General features: G+C 32.8%; 2 protein-coding genes across 2 annotated transcripts; one reads left to right on the forward strand and one right to left on the reverse strand.

Moving 5' to 3' along the window:
* Positions 1-7,297: 7,297 nt before the first annotated feature.
* Positions 7,298-8,737, reverse strand: LOC147498857 (uncharacterized). The gene is made up of 3 exons (XM_086560730.1): positions 8,579-8,737; positions 8,393-8,483; positions 7,298-7,706 (listed from the first exon to the last, which is right to left on the reverse strand). The coding sequence occupies exons 1-3, from the start codon at positions 8,649-8,651 to the stop codon at positions 7,568-7,570; spliced, it is 303 nt and encodes a 100-aa protein (XP_086416856.1). The 5' UTR covers positions 8,652-8,737; the 3' UTR covers positions 7,298-7,567.
* An 11,575-nt stretch (positions 8,738-20,312) lies between these two features.
* On the forward strand, positions 20,313-20,759 carry LOC147498858 (uncharacterized). Its single transcript, XM_086563357.1, has one exon. The coding sequence runs from the start codon at positions 20,313-20,315 to the stop codon at positions 20,757-20,759; it is 447 nt and encodes a 148-aa protein (XP_086419483.1).
* Positions 20,760-23,204: the final 2,445 nt, after the last annotated feature.

Here is a 23,204-nt window from a genome sequence, read left to right on the forward strand (position 1 = left end):
AGTGATTTTTTTTTTAATGGAGAGTGAGATTTTCACATTATAAGAAATTTGGATGAGTGATCAATATAATATTAATATATAATAGTTCTGTATATTTGCAAATATTTTTCAGAATAATTAATATAACAACACCCATTCGTAGATAATCTTTGAAGATTCTACATAGTGAGTCATGCATATAATTTAAAGAATAATTGACGGGAAATCGGGAACTAGATAATCTTCGATGATCCCACATAGTAAATCAAGTATAATTTAATTTTTATGTCATGTTTGCAATGACACTACAGATGGATCAGTAGAAGTTGGTATTACAGACTACATTGGATAATTAAAAGAAAATCAGAAATTGCATTCAAATACATAACTAAGCTCAAAGAGTAATTAACGGGAAATTGGAAACTTTATGCAAATGCAATAAACTAAACTCAAAAAGTAATTAACTAGAAATCGGAAACTGGATGCAATTGCATTAAACTAACGTCAGAGAATAACTAACGGGAAATTAGAGATTGGATGCAAATCCTTGAAAAATATTTAACGGAAAATTGGAAATAGGATGCAAATACATCAAACAAACCTCAAATAATAGCTAATGGGAAACTGGATGCAAATGCATTGAACTAAACTCAAAAAATAATTAACAAAAAATAAAAAACTGAATGTAACTGCATTGAACTAACCCCATAGAATAATTGGTGGGAAATCAGAACTAAATACAAATGCATTAAAATAACTTCAAAGAATCGGATGTAATTGCAGCGAACTAACCTCAAAACATAAATAATCATAAACTAGATGCAGATGTATTGAACTAACCTTAAAGAGTTATTAACGGGAAATTAAAAATTGGATGCAAATGCAATGAACTAATCTCAAAGACTAAGTAACGAAACATTGAAAAATGGATAAAACTGCACTGAACTAACCTAAATGAATAATTAACGGGAAATTATAAATTTAATGTAACTGCATTGAACTAACCTAAAAAAATGAACTAACCTCAAAAAATAATTAACAGAAAATCGAAAACTTGATGCAAAAACATTGAACTAACCTCAAAGAACAATTAACATGAAATTGAAAATTGGATGCAAATGTATTGAACTAACCACAAATAATAATTAACGGGAAATCGGAAGCTGGATGCAACTGCATTGAACTAACCTCAAAAATTAAATAACGGGAATTGGAAATTGGATACAACTGCATTCAACTAACCTCAAAATATAAATAACGGAAAATCAGAAACTGGATGCAGATGTATTGAACTAATCTCAAAGAGTAATTAACGGGAGATTGGAACCTGGATGGCATTGAACTAATCTCAAAGACTAATTAACGAAACATCAAAAACTGGATGCAACTGTACTGAATTAACCTTAATGAATAACTAACGGGAAATTATAAAGTGGATGCAATTGCACTAAATTAACCTCAAATAATAATTAACGGGAAATCGGAAACTTGATGCAACTGCATTGAACTAACCTCAAAGTATAATTAATGAGAAATTGGAAACTGAATGCAATGTACTACATTGAACTAACCTCAAAGAATAATTAATAAAAAATCATAAATTTGATGTAAATGCATTGAACTAATAACCTTAAAACATGTTTGTATTATATGTAGGGGGAATAAATGTCTCGATAAATATAGTTTTGCATTTTAAGTAGTGTTTATCATAATTTTGTTATTATGATTAATAATGTCATGATATTCAAGTAGCTTCAATATTATCTTCGTCACATTGAGAATTCTCACAAAAACTTTAATCAAACTTCTATTATTAAATCTAACAACAAAAAAAAGTCGATAACTTTTATCAAGATTTTATGCTTCCTTTTTATAGAGAGTGGTGCAAAAAATTTGAATGACTGATTAATATAATTTTCATATTTCATAGCTATGCATAGTTGTTAGTATTTTTTACAATAATTTAATATAACGGCACCCGTTCGTAGGACGGGTTCGAAAGCTAGTTAAGTTCTAATGCCTATAACACCCCGTGTATTTCTTTTATTTTTGCTTGTATCATAATAATAATAATAATAATAGATAATAAAGATAGATATTAGTTAAGAATAGAAAACCCGTAGGTAAAAAGATAAACCTTCATTCTTGTTTTTAGGGGGTTTGAAAACAAAAAGGAGTTGACACGTAGAATTTAATGGACACACAGAGAAGAAAATAAAAATGAAGTTTTTCACATAACGGAGAAAGGAGGATTCTTACTGAAAATCTACTGATAGATAGCTGTCGGAGCGTATCACGGGTGAGTAGATACTGTATCTTTCACTGAAATTATCGACACCTATGATAGTCTATTTAAAATTTGTGTATTCTGTCCAAACTATAAGTTTATTTATAAATTACAACTTTTGTCGAAATCATGAGGTTATGTTTTTATTCTTGAGTAACAGTTGAAACAAATATTTAATTATGAAAATAAAAAGAATTCGAATATTAACAGACTTAAATTGTGTATATACATATTGTTAATTACTATTGATTGGGGGTTTAAAAGTTTGAATAGGTTGATTTTTATTGGATTGATTGTATTGGATTGTGCTGAGTGTAAGGTGTTGAGTGTTTTGTGTTGAGTGGATACTGCCGAGTGGTGGTGAGTGGTCTGTTGAAGCTCTGAAAGGGTCGAACTCGGTTTTGGGAAAGTGAGGGGAAGCAAATTTTGATAATATCAGAGTGTGGGGTTTTTGTTAGTAACCAAACCCGAACTGTTTCGGTGGTGTGTAGAGTTGCTATTGAAGCTCCTAAGGGTTGTTAATGGGTCCAGGTTGTTTTTTTTGAAGTGATGGAATTGGGTTTTGAAGATAGCCGAAAGTTGGGTTTTTGAGGGGGACCAAAACCGAATGGTTTTGGTGTGGTGGTGAGTGAGAGGAGTGGTGGTTGATTCGGTGAATGATAGCAGTTGGTGAGTAAGGGTGGAATTCGAGCTAAACAAGCCGAGCTTTACCATGCTCAAGCTCGTCTCACTAATTACATGAGCTTTAAATTGAGCTCGAGCTTGGCTCATATAGTAAACGAGCGAGCTCGAGCCGAGCTTAAACGAGCCAAGTCCAAGCCGAGCCCGAGCCGCTCGGTTATTTTACACTATAAATATGCTATTTGAGCTAAACGAGCCGAGCTTCATCAAGCTCATTTGTTACACGAGCTTTAATTTGAGCTCGAGTTCGGCTCATATAGTTAAACGAGCGAGCTCGAGCCGAGCTTAAATGAGCCAAGCCCAAGCCGAGCTCCGAGCCCTCGGCTCAAATTCCACCCTTACTGGTGAGGAAGATGAAGGAGGTGATTTTGTTTTTTTTTCCTTTTGTTGGGCTTGGGCCGAAAAAAAAGAAATAGAATTTGTGGGCTTAAGTTTGTTTAGACTTTTGGGCTTGGGCCGGAGTAAAAGTTTTTTGTTTCTTTGGGCCAGTTTTAAGTTTTGTGAGCTGGGTCTTTTTCTATTTTAAGTGGACCAGATTCTATTAATTTAGATGAGCTTTGGGTTAGAGTTTGTTTTTGGGCCAAATCTGTGTCTGGTTTGGAATCGAGTTTTCGCCTAGTTAGGGTCAGATTTAAACTCTCGCCAAAACATAAAAAAGCGAGTTTTATGTGTCTTCTTTCCAACCCAGTTGGCCTCATCGCATTCGAGGTCTATGGTGGTAGATATGATGTCTGGAAGTTTGGTTGACAGAAAACAGTGCATCAGAAATCAGTTTTTACACTCTGTGTTCAAGTCCAGTTTTAAAATAGTTAGGGTGAGAGTTAGAATTTTTATAAAACATAAAAGAGTAAGATCTGGAAGTCTGATTTCTATTCTAATTGGCCTCATCGCATTCGAAGGCCTATGGAATTAATTATGACGTTTGGAAGTTTAACTGGCAGAAAATAGTGCGTCAGAAATCAGTTTCTTCGCACTGTGTTCGAGCCTAGTTTTGGCACATTTAGAATGAGATTGGGTATTTTTGTAAAACATAAGAAAGTAAGTTATGTGTGTCAGATTTTCAACACAAAAAGCCTCGATGCGTTTGGATACCTATGGAAAAAGTTGTGTCATTCGAAAGATAGTCCGTCAGAAATCTAGTTTGCTGAATATTAGGATTTTTACCGTTTTCGACCTAAGTTTTCTTCTAGATGGGCTGAGGTTGGGACTTTAAGTTCTACATAAAAAAGTATATCTACATAACTTAGTTTCTAAATAATTAAGTTGCATGTCATTTGGATGAATGTAGGAAAAACTATAGCATTGACTATGTGGCTGATAAGAACTACGAAGGCTTGATTCCAATCTTGAAAGATTTGGATTCGTAGGCAACTTTGAGCAAAAGTGCAGCCACTACACTATACTATATTATATATTAGTTATTAGTTATTAGTTATTGTAATAACTATATGTGTACAATGTTAGTACTTAATGGTGTACGTAATTGTGGTTGTTTAAAATATATTCACGAGACATTTAACTAATATGTTATTCCTAATTGAACCTTTTGATATATATGATTTATATAATTGATAATGAGGTGAATTGATTAGTTATTGTGTTTGGAATCTTTAGTAATGAATTATTGTTTGAGACGATATTTGTTTTGTAATAAAAATATTATAATAAATGAGAACTCTTGAGTGTTATAATCCGATGTAAAAGTGTCCGGTGAAAATTTAATGTGTTGCCCACATCTTTAGATCTCTCCACGCCTTTTTGATGAAAAGAAATGTTTATGACTAATGATGTCATGTGAAAAGCTGCCTTAGAGAGGAACTAAGGCATTCGCCTTGCGGGTTGGCTGTATTCCTTGAATGTACGGGAATGTAGGTGAGTATTCCTTGAATGTGGCGGGAATGATCCAAGGTATTCATTGAATGTGCCATGAATGACCTGTTAGTGTTATGATGGATATTCTTTGAATGTGGCAGGAATAACCCAAAATATTCATTGAATGTGTTATGAATGGCCTATAGTGTTATGATGGGTATTCCTTGAATGTGGCGGAAATTACCTAAGGTATTCATTGAATGTGCCATGAATGACCTGTTAGTATTATGATGGGTATTCCTTGAATGTGGCAGGAATGACCCAAGGTATTCATTGAATGTGTCATGAATGACCTGATATTATGTTATGCCCAAATGAGGTTTTGTGATTATGTGTATAGAAAGCCCGGAGATGGCTGTGACTCACAAGTTACGAGTTTACAAGATAAAAATATGTTTTCTGGAGGCGATATCCCCGCTTGGGACATATGTCTTGTAGTGGTACTCGGTGTGAGTGAGGCACACGGATATGTGTGATTTGGCAAATGTGTGTAGTGCAAATCGTGGAGTAGGAACTAAAGATTGGGCTGTGTCTTTTAATAAATGAGTCAACGAGATAATTAATAAGCAAAGTAAAATATTGATTTTTCGTGTGATGGAGTTATTGCATATGATGTATATGATTTCTTATGAGAAATGTTTATGTGGTTTGTGTGAGTTGATACTCACGAGGGATGAATGTACTTCCTGGTTATGACTTTTATTTCGTTCTCATAAGTAGACGAGTGATATTAAAGTAAAATATTGATTTTTCGTGTGATTGAGTATTGCATATAAATATTTATGTATTATGATGTACATGATATCTTATGAGAAATGTATATGTGGTTTGTGTGAGTTAATACTCACGAGGGATGAATGTACTCCCTAGTTATGATATATTTCCTCGTTCTCATAAGTAGACAAGTGGTTTTTAAGAAAAATATTGTATTTAAGTATGAGCGAGTTGTTGGACATGATTGGAAATATATTATGGTATGATGCATATAATTTCTTATGAAGGAATGTGAATATAGTTAGCGTGATATGAATATTAGTTAATATAGTGGTGTGATATGAATATTAGTTAATATTGGCAATATATTATGTCAAATTATATATACCCATGATGGTTGCAGTGAGAGTGAAATAGATGTATACTATAAATGATTACGTTTGGAAAATCTAACTTTGTTTTGCAGGAGGGTAGGACTTATTAACTTTTTATGCAGAGACGTTGTGCTACCCTAAGACGACGTGCTGGCTTAAAGGTAAAGTGTACCAAACTCATATTGAAATAAGTTATCATATGTATATGTAATAAGTTGAATGTAAGTAGAAATTATATTGTGAGTTATTTTGGAAAATGAGCATGATGAATACTGTTATCTGAGATTTTTTGGAAATGTATATTAGGGGTTGAAATTTTATTTGGGAAGAAATTGCATGCCGTTTTGAGAATACGGAACTAACTTGTCTTCCAAGTTGAAATGATTGAATAGTATACTTCTTTATTCGAAAGATATGAACATATTGCTATTTTATATTTAGTCTTATTCATACCAACAAATTCAATTTGCTGACCCATATTTGCTTTGTTTTATAATGTGGGTGTATTTTTGGAAACATAGATGGTAGAGTGCAGTAGATGAGGACACGTGATTTGGAGTTGCTCTTGGAGTCTTCTGATTTAAGTTTTTCTGAAGTGTACAGATTTGTTTTGAGACAAATGTAATAGAGTTGGTTAGTTTCTTTATAGTTTAATAATGTGATGAAGAGTTGTTCTTTTTAGTTTTCTTTTGTTTTCAATTTTTTTATATCATGTTTGATAACAGGATATTGGGTTTTGTTTCACTCTGGATTTCTAGATGATTAAATATCATTGTTTTAATTATTGTCTGGAAGAGGTGTGACAATGCCCTTCTCCAAAATTCTTTCAAAACATAAGGAAAGAGACAGCAGATTAGGATTTGGAGTGTAACCTGAACTGCATATATGGAACTTGTGATTCTATACGGGACGGATGAACAATTGGGAAATCGCTTAAGAAACAACTCCCAAAGAACAAGGATATGATTTCCAATTCCGATTGACCAAGTTTGGACTATTAAACTTTGTCCAATTTTGTAAAGGAAAAACAGAGCTTGTTTGGATGGCAAACAAGCACAGATCGTCACAAAAGTATGATAGATGTCTACTGACAAATTGGCAACACAATCAAATCCAAAATCCGAAGAAAAATAAAATAAAAAATATATATATTCACAAAAAAAAAATAAAAATAAAAACCCAATTGGCACGCAGCAACAATTCACACCCTACCCATAAGGTAATTGGAAACATGGAGGAAAAGTGTTTGAAGCTGCGCTAAGGGGAAAAAAAACAAAAAATAAACATATTACTTTAGCACCTATATTTCGGTGGTTACTTGCAACATTAACATTGTGCGGCATTTTCGGTAAATTGGAAATTTTGATATTACAAAATGAAACAGCAGACAGGAAGGAAGTACTTTCATTGGTAAAAACCACCTGTAATCCCTAGAGCAGTAAAGGGTATTGAACTATAGTTGCCTTGCCAAGAAAATGTCAATGTCTAGCACCAAAGCCATTTTAGTCTAGTTATTGGTAAAATTTAACAAAATGCATCTCAACTAGAGAAACAATAACATTCTTATTCTACTGAAAAAGAATGTCTTGCTGAATTGAAATTGAATGAAGTAATATGGACGAGGATCAACACTGTCCTGATTGTCAGTGGAAGTCATTCTTCAGTCTTTCTGTGTGTGTGCCTCCATTGGAGGAAGGAATTTTGCGTATCGCTCCGTCTTTGCTCCTGACTTGTGGTCATAGTACTCAACAACGGCACAGCCAGCTAATGCAGCCAGTGTGAGAGCCTGAGCATGCAGCCTGTTTTCAATCAAAAAAATAATTCAGCGGCACTGCTAAAACTTAGAAGAAAAGGACAGGGCATAACAATCCTATGACTACTTCTATTCAAATAGAAAAAATAACCATAGTTCCGATGGTGCCACACAGAAAAGTATACAAGTGTTAAATAATATCCAAACCTAAGACACTGTGTCACACATGAAAATCTGTTCAATTCAATTCAATGAAAACTACATACTTGTTGAGTAACCCCGAAGCACATACTGGGAGTAGATGGACGCGCACCATATGCAAGTGTAGGAAAAAGGATATACAATTGGTGAACTACGATGACGTAACAAGTAGGCATTTGGCTATTACAGTGCAACTATGCAACATTACACTTTATTTACATCTGACTATCTCTTGATAAGTATGAGTTGTAGTTGATGTATATCTTTTACCCCCATAAAGGTAAACAACTGTGCCAACTAAGCCCAAGTATTAGAAACAATGCAATGTTGTCATAGATCCTAGATCGTCAAATGCGCAATTGCAAATTTTTACTGGATAAAACACTACATAACAGGGCCAGTGCCTCCTTCTTTCTCTTTCCATTTGGAAACTAAATTAGTGTAATAATCAACAAACTGTGAAAAACATGTCATCGCTTCCAAAAACTTATCTCAAACCCTAATTTTTTAGCTCAATTTCACAAAATTTACCTAGCATGGATGAGCTTGACACTAGTTTTCATATTGGGTCGAGACCAATTGTACGCGATCGAACCCGATATTCCACTCAACCATAAACACCCTGATAATCATAATCATAATCATAACCATAACCAACAAATTAAATCATTAGTCAAATCAAAATTAATTAACAAACATAAATAATAATTAATTTACCTACGGCACGAAGCTTGTGTTCCACAACCCAATGCCTGACTTGTTCTAAACTGGTTTTTTTTGTTTCCGCCATTCGGTTTTTTATTTGTCGGTTTCCTAATGAGAGTTTAGCTTTAGATAGGGGAGTTGGAAAAAGGAAGGAACGGTGGTCTTTTCTAAACGTGGGCCTAATTTTTGTGTTTTCAGACGCTGGTTGACAAGTTTGACGGTATTTTGTTTACGTGGGGTTATTAGGTGTGTGACACGTGCTATGTTTGTGCTGCCGCCAAACAACTGATTTAGCTGTGTGCCGTGTTTGATTTGATTTATTGAAAATTATACTCCAAACATTTTTTATTTTATCACATTATTTCAGGAAAGTTTTCTCACGGGTAAATGAAAATATGAAAATCTACTATCTATATCTAAAAAATACAAAGGATTTTTTCTTTTCCCAGACTCTAATATGAGAAGTTAGTTTTTCTCCATGTGAGACTTTAATATATAAAAAAGATAGTTTTTTAATATCTACAATCTCAACCTCTTAGGAAGTTTGAGTGTATTTAATTATTATATTTGGAGAGTTTGAGTGTATTTTTTTCATATATTTGATCAAATAAAAAAATTCTTAAAAAAATAAGTGATTTGTAAAAGGTAATTTCCTATTATGAATCAAACACTTTTAGTGTCCAATTCTTATATATTTGATCAAATAAAAAAAATAGATAATTTGTAGAATTCCTTATTACAAATCATACAATTTTAGTAATACATGATAAAGCATAAATTTATTTGAATATATTCTTAACACGGCCTCAAAACATAGTTAAAAACAATTATACAAAAAATAACATCACAAAATATATAATCGAAAATGAAAAAAAAAATAACGGCAAAGCAATAATGACAAATATTTTTAAAAATTGCTAAAAAATAGGTGATTTGTAAAAAGTAATTTTCTATTACGAATCAAACACTTTTAGTGTTCCAATTCTTATATATTTGATCAAATAAAAAAAATTGCTAAAAAATATGTAATTTGTACAAACTAATTCTTTACTACAAATCATACAATTTTAGTGTCTATGATAAAACACCGACTTATTTCGAATATATCATTAACATGGCCTCAAAACATAGTTAAAAATAATTATATAAAAAAAATAACATCACAAAATATATAATAGAAAAAAAAAAAAAAAAAAAAAAAAAAAAAAAAAAAAAAAAGCAATAATGATAAATATTTTAAAAATATATAATATTGAATGAAACTAACGAAAAAACAATTAATGGGGAAGAAAACCTGGATGCAAATGTATCGAACTAACCTCAAATAATATTTAACGGAAAATCAAACTGGATGCAAATGCAAACATTAAACTAATCTTAAAAAGTAATTAATAGAAAATTGGAATATATATGGATGGATACTTTGTATTAAACTAACCTCAAAAGAATAATTAACGGAAAATCAAAACTTGGATGCAAATACATCAAACTAACATAAAAAAAAAAAATAATTGTAAAAATCAAAACTAGATGCAAATGCATTGAGCTAACCCTCAAAGATTAAATTAATAGAAAATCGTAAACTGGATGCAACTGCATTGAATTAACATCAAAGAAAAATTAATTATTAATTGGAAACATGATGCAAATCGTGGAACTAATATTAAAAAATAATTAATGGGAAATCGGAAACCGGATGGAGCTGACTTATTTGAACTAATCTCAAAAATAAACTTGATGCAAATGCATTGAACTAACCTCAAGAAATAATTAATGGTAAATAGGAAACTGGATGCAAATTCATTGAACTAATCTCAAACAACAATTAATGAGAAATCGGAAACTAGATGCAAATATAACTTTATCAAATAATAAACGAAATCAAACCTGGATGCAAATGCATTAAACTAATCTGTGAGAATAATTAATGGGAAATCGAAACCTGGATGCAAATGTATTGAACTGACCTCAAAGAACAATTAACGGGGAATTGGAAATTAGATGCAAATGTATTGAACTAATCAAAAAGAATAATTAACGAGAAATAAAACTGGATGCAAATTGCATTGAACCGATCTCAAAAATAAATAACGGAACTAACCTCAAAATATAAATAACGGAAAATCGAAACCGGATACAAATACATTAAACTAACCTCAAAACATAGTTGAGTTATATGTTGTGGGAATGTCTACCGGTAAAGTATAGTTTTGCATTTAAAATGATGTTTATCTTATCTCTTTCCGTATGATTGGGAACTCTTTTTGCTATTCAAGTAGCTACAATATTTATGAACTTCACCTTATTAGGCAATCTCACAAAACTTCAATCAAACTTCTATTATTAAACAACAAAAAATGAAGTTGAAGGGTTTTATTAAAAGGTACATGAGTTATTTTTTTTTTTAATGGAGAATAAGGTTTTCACGTTATAAGAAATTTGGTTGAGCGATCAATATAATATTAATATATAAAAGTTTTGCATATTTACAAATATTTTTCAAAATAATTAATATAACAACACCCGTTCGTAGATAATCTTTGAAGATTCTACATAGTAAGTCATGCATAATTTAAAGAATAATTAATGAGAAATCGGGAACTGGATAATCTTCAATGATCCCACATAGTAAATCAAACATAATTTACTTTTTATGTCATGTTTGTAAGGACACTACAGATAGATCAGTAGAAGTTGGTATTATACACCACATTGGATAATTAAAAGAAAATCGGAAATGGATTCAAATGCATAACCGAGCTCAAAAGTAATTAACGGAAATTGGAAACTTTATGCAAATGCAATAAACTAAACTAAAAAAGTAATTAACTATAAATTGAAAACTGGGTGCAATTGCATTAAACTAACGTCAGATAATAACTAAAGGGAAATTAGAAATTGTATACAAATCCTTGAAAAATATTTAATGGGAAATCGGAAACGGTATGCAAATACATCAAACAAACCTCAGATAATAATTAATGGGCCGAGAAATCGGAAACTGGATGCAAATGCATTGAACTAAACTCAAAAAATAATTAACATAAAATAAAAAATCGAATGCAACTGCATTAAACTAACCTCATAGAATAATTGGTGGGAAATCGGAAACTAAATGCAAATGCATTGAAATAATCTCAAAAAATAATTAACGGGAAATCAGAAACCAGATATAATTGCATCGAACTAACCTCAAAGCATAAATAATCAGAGACTAGATGCAGATGTATTGAACTAACCTTAAAGACTTATTAGCGGGAAATCGAAAACTAGATCCAAATGCAATGAACTAATCTCAAAGACTAATTAACGAAACATTGAAAAATGGATGAAACTACATTGAACTAACCTAAATGAATAATTATCGGGAAATTATAAATGTGATGTAACTGCATTGAACTAACCTCAAAAAATAATTAACGGGAAATCGAAAACTTGATGCAAATGCATTGAACTAACCTCAAAGAACAATTAACATAAATTCGGAAATTGGATGCAACTGCATTGAACTAACCTCAAAGAATAATTAACAAAAAACCAAAAACTAGATGCAACTGCATTAAACTAAAATAAGATATTAACTAACGGGAAATCATAAATTGGATGCAAATGCATTGAAATATCTTCAAAAATAGTTAACTGAAAATCGAAAGTCGAATGTAACTGCATCGCACTAACCTCAAAGTATAAATGTCGGCTTTTTTAGCCTTCTCACATGAGTAATTACGAGTAATTAGGAACCCAAAATGAAAGTGAGTTTAAAAAAACAGACTCTTACATGTATGCAAACTGTATAGAAATTGTAAACTATCGAACTAACCTAGAAAAACAATTAACAGGAAATCAAAAATTGGATGCAGATGTATTGAACTAACCTCAAAGAGTAATTAACGAGAGATTAGAACCTGGATGCAAATTCAATAAACTAATCTCAAATACTAATTAACGAAACATAAAAAACTGGATGCAACTGTACTGAATTAACCTTAATGAATAAGTAACGGGATATTATAAAATGGATGCAATTGCACTGAACTAACCTTAAATAATAATTGATGGGAAATCGGAAACTTGATGCAACTGCATTGAACTAACCTCAAAAAATAATTAATGAGAATTTGGAAACTGGATGCAACGTACTACATTAAACTAACCTCAAAGAATAATTCATGAAAAATCATAAACTTGATGCAAATGCATTCAACTAATAACCCTAAAATATATTTGTATTATATGTAAGGGGAATAAATGTCTCGACAAATATAGTTTTGCATTTTAAGTAATGTTTATTATACTTCTTTTATTGTGATTGGGAATGTCTTGCTATTCAAGTAGCTTCAATATTATCTTCACAAAATTGGACATTCTAAAAAAACTCCAATCAAACTTCTATTGTAAAAACTAACAATGAAAAGAAGTCGATGAGTTTTATCAAAGTTTGATGCTTCCTTTTTATAGAGAGTGGTGCAAGAAATTTAATTGAGTAATTAATATAATTTTCATATCTCATAGCTATGCATAGTTGCTAATATTTTTTAGAATAATTTAATATAATGGCACTCATTCGTAGGACACGTTCATGTGATAAATCTTTTCAAGTGGGAGTAGTGTATTCTTTGAGGATATGGAAACAATCAATCTATTTTAGTGATTTGTACACATTAGTACGTAGTAAAGCGAAAGCGGTGATGATTTTACCGTTAAATCACCATAAATCTAATAAAACTATTATACAAGCTAGATCGAGTTTAAGATAATTCTATTTGAAAATTACGAATTAATATCCTAAACCACAAAGTGAAGAGGCTATCTCAATTTGATCCCTTAGTTTCCAAGTACTTATACACCATAATTGCTCCTCGGCTATCTCAATTTGATCCCTTAGTTTCCAAGTACTTATGCACCATAATCGCTGCTCATTAACGTATTTCGGTTTATTTTCAATAAAAAATATATTTTGATTCGAAAATTTGCTACTAAATCACCATAAATCTAAAAAAACTATTATACAAGCTAGATCGAGTTTAAGATAATTTTATTTGAAAATTATGGATTAATATCCTAAACCATAAAATGAAGATGTTATCTCAATTTGATCTCTTAGTTTCTAAGTACTTATGCACCATAATCGCTGCTCATTAACATATTTCGATTTATTTTCAATAAAATATAAAAAATTTGTGTGAGACATTTTATAAAGCCTTTTCAGCACACAAAATATTTAATAGATCCCGGGCGTATGCCCGGGTCCAAAATCTAGTTCTAATCTAATACAAAACTCCAGCTTGAGAAACAAAGGCCGCAAATTTTCAATCTCAAATTTCAATCTATATTTTTCATGCCAAATATTTCCAATTAGTTTTTATTCATAAAAATTTTATAAACAATCAAACAATAATACATTAGGACAATGTATACCCGTACGTGATTGGCGGAGCCACGTACAGGCCAGGTAGGGCGCAGGCCCCTCCTGAACTTGTAAAAAAAAAAAGTTTTAGTACTACACTCTACCCAACAAGCACATGACGGACAAAAGCTGAGAAGATAAGAAGCACGAACTCTAAAGCTTCGAAATATTATTGCTTGCGGTTCGTAGCCCACAATGAAATAGGGACAAAAAAAAAACTAATTGTTTAGGCAAATTAGGCCCACTACCCGTCTGCGGTCTGCCCCACATGTTTCTGGTTTCTTCACTCGACCAAAAATCAACATCAACGTCTTACACTCAACTTCTCAACTTCAACTCAGCAACTCTCCAAATTAAACTACCCGTTGGCCATTGATATTTGATACAGTCATACAGGCATACTGCGTACATGATACATCACCTAATCAGTTAAACCAGTGAATCATTCAAGGTTAGACATTTTAATACATTCAAACCCTCAATTTCTCTATGTAAAATTAAATTAAATTCCTAATTTATTATTTTTCGAAACTCAACTAGAAAATATGTTATTGCTTTATTTGTTTTTATTATTGATTGTTCTTTGATAATGGGTCGTAACTTAATTTGTTTGATAATTCAAATTTGTAGGGTTCTAAATTTCTAGTATAGTAGTATAAAAAAAATATTTGGATAGTCTTTAATATGCTATTCATTTTTCACCAGCTATGGATAAATTCTTTATAAAGAAGCCGAATCCTAATCAATTACCAACGACACCAACGATATTAGAAAACACTCCCCTCAATCAAGTCATTAAGTCATTGAAGAGCAGCCTATCTTAAAGCGAAGCCATGCAGAAGTTGATCATACAAATCTTCTTTCGGATCCTAGGTTACGACATCAAATCACATATTATCCTCATAATAAGCAAGAATTTGTACGACGAGCATATCTACAAAAGGGTCCTTTTCAGCCTAAAGAGCACATATACCCAGTTACACGAACGAACAATAAAAATCGCAAGTTCTGTGCTACTTGGTTTTGTGAAGGTGATTGGGTAGAGTACAACATACATGAGGATGCAGTTTTTTGCTTGCATTGTTATCTATTCAGACCATACCATGGGGAGCAAAGAGGTAGTGATTCTTTTGTGATTAAGGGTTATAGAAATTGGAAAGATAAACATGCATTGCAGAAACATGTTGGGGGACCTAATAGTGCTCACAATGTCGCATATAGGAAAGGGCAAGCTTTACTAAATCAGAAACAAGAAATTCAAACTTTTATTGATAGGTAGTCAAAGAAAGCTCGATGGGACTACCGAGTTCATTTGCAAGCAGTGATTGATTGCTGTCGATTTATTCTACGACAAGGATTAACATTCAGAGGTCATGACGAGAAACCTATCTCAAGTAATCCTTGAATTTTTCTTGGGCTCTTAAACTACGCATCCAATCACAATGATGCCATTAAGACTGCTATATGAGATTCTCCTAAGAATGTCACCTTGACTTCTCTTGATATTCAGAAAGATATTGTCAACTCCGCTGCAGTGGAAACCTCAAATGTCATCCTTAAAAAGCTTGGAGATTCTTTTTTTGCTCTGTTAGTTGATGAATCTCGAGACATATCAATTAAAGAACAAATGACTGTTGTTTTGCGCTTTGTAGAAACTCATGGATGTTTGGTTGAACATTTTTTAGGAATTGTTCATGTTCAAGAAACTAGTGCCATATCTCTAAAAGTGGCCTTTGAATCACTTTTTTTTTAATCACTTTTTTGCAAGCATGGACTGTGTATATCAAGATTGCGTGGTCAGGGTTATGACGGAGCTAGTAATATGCGAGCTGAGGTGAGTTCAACGGTCTCAAAGCCCTCATCTTGAAGGATAATGGATCTTTCTTCTATGTTCATTGTTTCGCCCATCATCTTCAATTAGCACTAGTTGTTGTTGATAAAAATAACACCCACATTGCTTTGTTCTTTAACTTGGTTTCTAGTGTTGTGAATACTTATGTAGCTTCATGTAAACATCGAGAAATTCTTACTAAAAGCCACAATAACAAAGTTCTTGAAGAAGTAGAATCTGGTGAACTCCCAAGTAGACAGGGTCTTAATCAAGAGATTAATTTGAAACGGCCTGGTGACACACGCTGGGGTTCGCATTATGCTACACTTGTCCGCTTTCTTGTCATGTTTCCTTCAGTTATTGAAGTTCTTGAGGTTGTGGTAGAAGATGGTCTAAATTCAGAACAAAGAGAAGAAGCATTCACTTTGTTAGGCTCTTTTGCAACATTTTGATTTCATTTTCATCTTACACTTAATGAAAAAGATACTGGGAATTACTCATGATTTATCAAAAGCATTGCAAAGAAGTGATCAAGATATTATCAATGCAATGGCACTAGTTAAGTATCCAAGGAAAGACTACAAAGGATAAGATATGATGAATGGGTTATGCTTATGGCTGATGTATCTTCTTTTTCCAGTAAAAATGTTATCTCCATACCTAATGATCAGCTCCTAAATGTGCGCTTTATTACCCATATATTGTTGCATTACAGTCTCTCTTACGCTTAACGAAAAGACAACTCATAGCTTTTACTGTCTTTTTCAGGTTAATAAGTATTTCAGATCACTTATCATAAAAGCTGCGTCTTTATAACACCCCGTGTTTTTCTTTTACTTTTCCTATTACCACAATAATAATAATAATAATAGATAATAGATAAAATATAAATAGGATAGATATTAGTAAGGATAGGAAACCCAGTAGGGTTAGGAGATAAACCTTCCTTCCTTGTTTTTAGGGGGGTTTGAAAACAAAAAGGAGTTCACACAGAGTTTTTGAAAACACAGAGAGTTTTACACAGGAAAAAAAAAGGGTGAGTTTTACTAAGAGAGGAAAAGGAAGTTTTTATGGAAATCTACTGATAGCTAGCTGATAGTCGGAGCGTACTACCGGTGAGTAGATTTTTTTTACCATTTATTGAACTATTGGATTTTCCGGTGGCTTACAATCTATACTATAATATACTAGACTTCTGTCGAGAATACAAATTTTATATTCTGTTTTGTTCTGTTTATTCTCGAACCATACTGCATATTGTTATAACGCTAAGCAAAACTTTAGTGATAAAAGATTTCGAATATAATTAATTAACCTAACCATTTAGTTATTCATATATACTGTCAAGATACAAGGGGTATCATTATAATTGTTGATTCTTTGTTTGAGTGTGGTGTGTTAAATTTATTGTTTGGATAGGACTGTCGGTGGTTGAATTGGGTTCTGGTTGAACTATGGTTGGTGTCTGTCGGGTTAATTTGTGTTGATGTTTGAATGGGATAGGGTGGCTGTTGAAGTGGTGAGTGAGTGGGGTATATTGAGATTTGTTTGGATGGGTACTGTGGAGGCTTGGAATGGTTATTAATGGCGTCGAGATCCAGTTTTTGGAAAGTGATGGATTTGTGTTTTGGTTATGTCATAAGATTGGGTTTTTGATGGAGAAAAAAACCGAACTGTTTCGGTGGTCTGAGATGGGCATACTGTCTCGGTAGTGGAAGAGAGGTCTGAGGGAGGAGATGACTGTGAGGATTATCCAGCACTCTCGTTTCTAGTTTTCCTTACTTGGGTCGGGTTGAGTTGGGCCTGATATATGTTGGGCATGGGCTTGAGTTTATGTTTAAAGGTTTGGTACGGTCATAAGTTATGAGTCTAATATAATTTCATTTGTTTGGGCGGTTTTTTTTTTTTCTATTTATTTGATCTGTCTCATTTAAGTTGATTTGAGCCGGTTTCTATTTTTGTTATGGGCTGGGTCATTATTTGTTTTAAGTGGATTTGTTTCTTTTAGATATTTCTAGTTGGGTTAAATCTGTTATTGGGCTGGTTTCTGGTTTGGCTTTTCTGTTTAGTTATGTGGATTCGGCTAGTTTGAGTCATGGGCTTGGCTAGTTGGGTCCGAACCATGAGCTTAGCCATGAGCCATGCACCTTGACCTTAGCCATGAACCATGGCTATGACCATGAACCTGTTGAAAATGGAAATGACGTGTTGACTTTGACATTGACCACTGACCATTGACCGTTGCTGTGGAATGTTGACTTTTTCCAGCTTTTCACAGATTGAACTTTGTGGACAAATCCAATAATAGGATGTTGTCGAAACTTGTATAAACATGTTTATAATTATCTAATAAAGATTTGACGTGGTATTATATATATATATATTGTCACTAATGGATTTTGACTTTGACAATATGGCTGATAAGAACTACGAAGGCTTGATTCCAATCTTGGACCTGGATACGTAGGCAGCTTTGAGCAAAAGTGCAGCCACTACCCTATACTATATTATATATTATTTATTAGTTATTGTGATAACTATATGTGAACAATGTTAATACTTAATTGTGTACGTGTATTAACTACTATGTGATATTTCAGTCTTTTATGATATACGACGCTATGACACTTAGACATCGATATATTAATAACCCGTAAACAATAATACAAGAAATAAGATACTCCTCCGTTCTCTGAAATAATATATGCAATAAAGTTCAATAATGCGTAAACAAATTTACCACACCCTTTTAGAATCTCTCCACACCTCAAGTTTTGGAAATGAGATTTTATAACTGAAGATGTCATGTGATAGGTGGGCATTTATTGAATGTGTCATAAATGGTCCGTTAACGTTATAACTGTGTATTCATTGATTGTGCCATGAATGACCCGGGTATTCATTGAATGTGGCGGAAATGACCTAAGGTACATAGGTACTAAAGGGTGGGTGTATAAGAAAAGTAATCGATTAATTAATAAGAGAAATTAATTTGATTGTACGGTGTGCTTAGACTTACATTTGAATACTGATAGGATATTTACATATGTTTATCTAGAATTTCTAACTTCTGTTTGCAGGAGGGTAGGACTTAATAATATTTTGTGCAGGGACGTTGTCCTACCCTTATACAGAAGTGGATATCGGTAAGATTTAATTCAATTACTAAGTTATTATAATGAGTTAATAGAATGGAAGTCTTGCTTGGAAAGAAACTGTGCCGGTTGAAATGACAGAATTACCTGTCTTCCAAGCTAAGAAAGATTAAGTTATGGGTACATATAAAGTGTGGTTTGGATAATTAAAGTCTGAAAATGTTTTTATGTTGTTAGTCTACTCATACCAGCAAATTCCATTTTGCTGACCCATGTTTGCTTTGTTTTGGCAACGTGGGTGTGTTCTTGGGAACATAGGTGGAAGGTAGTGGCACCACGACATTTGATTTGGATTCTTTCCTGGAGCAATTCGTTAGTTCTTTCATTAGGTCCGATTCTTTTTGGAAGTATGTAATAACATAGTTTCATATTCATATGACATGAGAATACAATGTTGAAGACTTTTATTCTTAGAGTTTGTTTTGAGGATTTTTTTTGGACGGAAGATAGTCTTTTAATAAAGTAATGGTTGAGAAATTTTGGTGTTAAGTTGATTCTTTTATGATGTGGGTTTTCGGTTTTGGCATGAGTTGTATCCACCCCGTCATAGCCTTAGTGATGTTTGTGATATTTATATTTCAAATATTCACTTTGTAATTGTTTAGAAATTCGGGTTGTGACAGTCTTAGCACCAAAAGGAGCCTTAATCATGCTTATTATGAAGACCAGTAGATGCTGTGGAAAAGTGCTGAAAAAGTCAACAGTCAACAATCAAATGACTCAAATCAGAAGACCAAAGATGGAGGCCCTTATTTCAAATTATGAAGACTTATCCCTAAACCTACCTTGGTCAATAAGGCACCAAAAAGCAAAAGCAAAAGTGAAAGGGGTGAGGTATCTAGTTTGTAATGGAGAAGGGCAAATCTGTAAATGGCGAAAATAGGGGTATATAAACAAAAAGCAAGGGAGAGAGAACTCATCCATTGTCTTAGGATCCAAACCATTTGGTTTGTTTATTTTCTTGTCTTGTTTTTCAATTCATGTTTTCAATTTCTTGTTGTTTTATTTCATTTTATTTCAATCAACTTGTTACTTGTTCATTGTTTCAATCTTTCCTCTTGTTTGCTTGTTTTATTTCAATGTTTTAATCAAACTTTCCCTTTCATGTTTTCAAGTTATTTCAATACAACAATCAAAGCTTTCAAGTTCATTAGCTTAGAACCATTCTAATCTCTAAGAGTCTACCTTTCTTCTTCATATCTCCTTCACTCAAACTCTAAACAATTTAGGATGAACCTCAACTTCTAATCTAAACTATTTTGAAGTATACTCACTACAATATTAAAGCTTCACCTAACATGGAAGAAAAGTTCATATATAGCAAGGGGACGATCACAACGTAATGTTGAAGATATGACAAATCTTCATTATTATCGTGTGGACTTATTCTACAAATGTATAGACTGGCAGCTTCATAAGTTAAATAGTCAGTTTGACAAAGTGAATACAGAATTGCTTCTTTGTGTTGCTTGCTTGAATCCAAGTGGTTCCTTCCTTTCTTTTGATAAGAAGAGTTTAATACGTCTAGCTGAATTTTATCCTAGTGATTTTTCACTTATTGATCTCATGACCCTTCAAGATCAGCTAGATAATTATGTTGTCGATGTGTGCTCTAACCATCTATTTTCACAGTTGAAAGGGATTAGTGAACTTGCTAAGAAGATGGTAGATATGAAGAAAAATATTGTCTATCCACTAGTGTTCTTGCTGATGACATTGTCACTAATTCTGTATGTTGCTACTGTCACTGTAGAGAGAGCATATTTTGATATGCACATGATAAAAAAATCAGTTATGTAACCAAATGGGAGATGAATTGTTGAACGATTGTCTGGTTACACATATAGAACGAGACATATTTGATAGCATTGATGATGAAGCAATCGTTCATCGCTTCCAAAAGATGGGTCCTTCACATTGTCGAGGGCAGTTGTGAATTGTTAGCTTAATAGAGTTGAAAAACGTTTTTTATTTTTATTTATTTTGCATTTATACTATTTATATACAATCGATACTCATTTTAGCGATCATTTGTTAGGTGATCATTTCTAATACAAAGTATTGATAAGTTGTTAATGTTGTTACATTTGTTCTTTTTTTACTTATTTGTCAACTTGTTTTTACTAGTGGTCGCACTAGGCCCCCCCCCCGGAAGGAATTCCTAGCTCCGCCACTGTGTGTGTATATATATATATATATATATATATGGAGGGATCTGTTTACCATGGTTTTTTATACCATGGTTTATACCACACCCCTTTACAAGATGAGTTAAAAGTTACTATTTTGTGGATATGATATTCTAACTATGGATAGATTTTCTACAAAAATTCGACTAATTTGGAAATTTCTAACCTAATTAAAAATTATTGACAACTTTAAATTTTTTTAACGGCCCCGATTTTTCAATTTTGCAATTATCTTTTGATATTGTTAAACATCATCAAATGAGCTGAAATTTTGTGGATGTGATCTTCAAGGTTTGTTGGACATATCCACAAAAAATTAGGCTCTAGTTCATCTTGTGGGTGAAGTTGTGGGCCATGGTATAAACCATGGTATGAAAACCATGGTATATTGATCCCTCCCCTATATATACCCTATAAATATAATTTAATGTCTGTTACAGAATCCAGAATGCTCCAATTTGGTTCATTGGAGAATCCATTATATGGACAGCTCTCAGAGCAACCACCAGTGGCCTCTGAATCCTTACAGGATACTGCTGATGTTAAAATTATCAACAACTTTGAGGACAATTTAGGCCTCCCTAACTGGGATTATTCCCAGGAATCTGTTAGTAAACCTAACAGCACCAACAAGGGTAAAACCTTGGAGTCTGATTATATCAGCACCATTGCGAGTTCTTCGCATAATATTTCTAGAAAGTCTAACTGTACTGGTAAAAGAAAAGTACAATTTGATAATCTAGAGTTACTTTATGTCTATGATAACAGACATAAGTTCTTTACACATCAGAAGCTTCACAGCTTTCAGAAGTCCATTTTGGACAATGTTATCAATTCTTTTGACCAAAATAACATTGTCCAAAATAATAAAAAGAGTCTTCTCCAGATTCTCAAGATTACTGCTAAATATTTTAGCAAGATAAACCAGAATTCAATCAAGCTTTGGCCTGACTTCAAAAGAAAGTATAATAAAGTCAGTAACCTAAAAAGATCTCTTGATTGTATGTCTTGGAGTACTCTCTCCAAAGACTTTTCATAATCCTTTTTAAATAAAGCCAAAATATCCCTTCCAGCATCATTACCATAATGAATTCAAAATCTCCCTCCACATTTTCAGAAATGGATTAATAATTGGAATTCAATAGTTTTGGGAACTTGTCCTTTAATTGTTAAAGGTATTACCCACATCACTGAAGGCACCCACAGCATGCATCCAAATCTCCATATCCTCCTTCCTGCCACATTTTGGCAATATTTTCATCCTGGAGATATGTATTTAATTGATAAATAGTTAGAAATGGGATTTATTAAATCCATCACCATCAGTATAGAAGTATCCTTGGAAGCAGGAACTAGTAACAAAACATTCCTGGCCACTCCTTTGGTCCAAGCCATAGAAAATACTATGATGAAATGGCATGGAACTGTTTACTGTGAATTTACCACAGCTTGCCCTGAATATACATAATATGAAACTTATCCTTCAGTATATTTGGTCTGAATCCACAAACAGAGACCTTATCAAAAGCTCTTACTCTTTCGGAATCTAAGGAGAAATTTTATACTATTATAGCAGAAGACATAATTAGAGAAATTGAAATTCGTGCTATTGGTCTTCATCAGATTAAGTGGTTTATAAGATATAATTTTATGCAAAAGTATCCAAAGTTCACTCTTTTGTTTGAATCTGATAGATTCTTAATCCTTATAGAATCTTTGGACAATTCTAATAGAATCATGCAAATTTTATGAACAATTCAGCAGAGTGAGTTCTTTGGCTCTTAGCCCATCTGCTATGGAAAGTTTCAAGCTTATTAATGAAGAAGGACCATATGAGTTCCTTAATCATCTTGGGTACCTTTCCTCTGAGTCAGAACCAGAAGATGTAGATAATGATATCCTTGTCCAAGTTGCTGAGAATCTACGTACCCAACTTGGCACTCCTGAACATAATGGCAGACATTATGGCCCATGATAAGGACCAGAAACAGAATCAACATTATTTTGCTTTGGATTTTTAGCCTTACAGCTGGAAAGATAATGCTTTGTCCAAGTG

Source organism: Coptis chinensis, chromosome 5 (assembly GCF_015680905.1).
Source record: "Coptis chinensis isolate HL-2020 chromosome 5, ASM1568090v1, whole genome shotgun sequence".
NCBI classification, from domain to species: Eukaryota; Viridiplantae; Streptophyta; class Magnoliopsida; order Ranunculales; family Ranunculaceae; genus Coptis; species Coptis chinensis.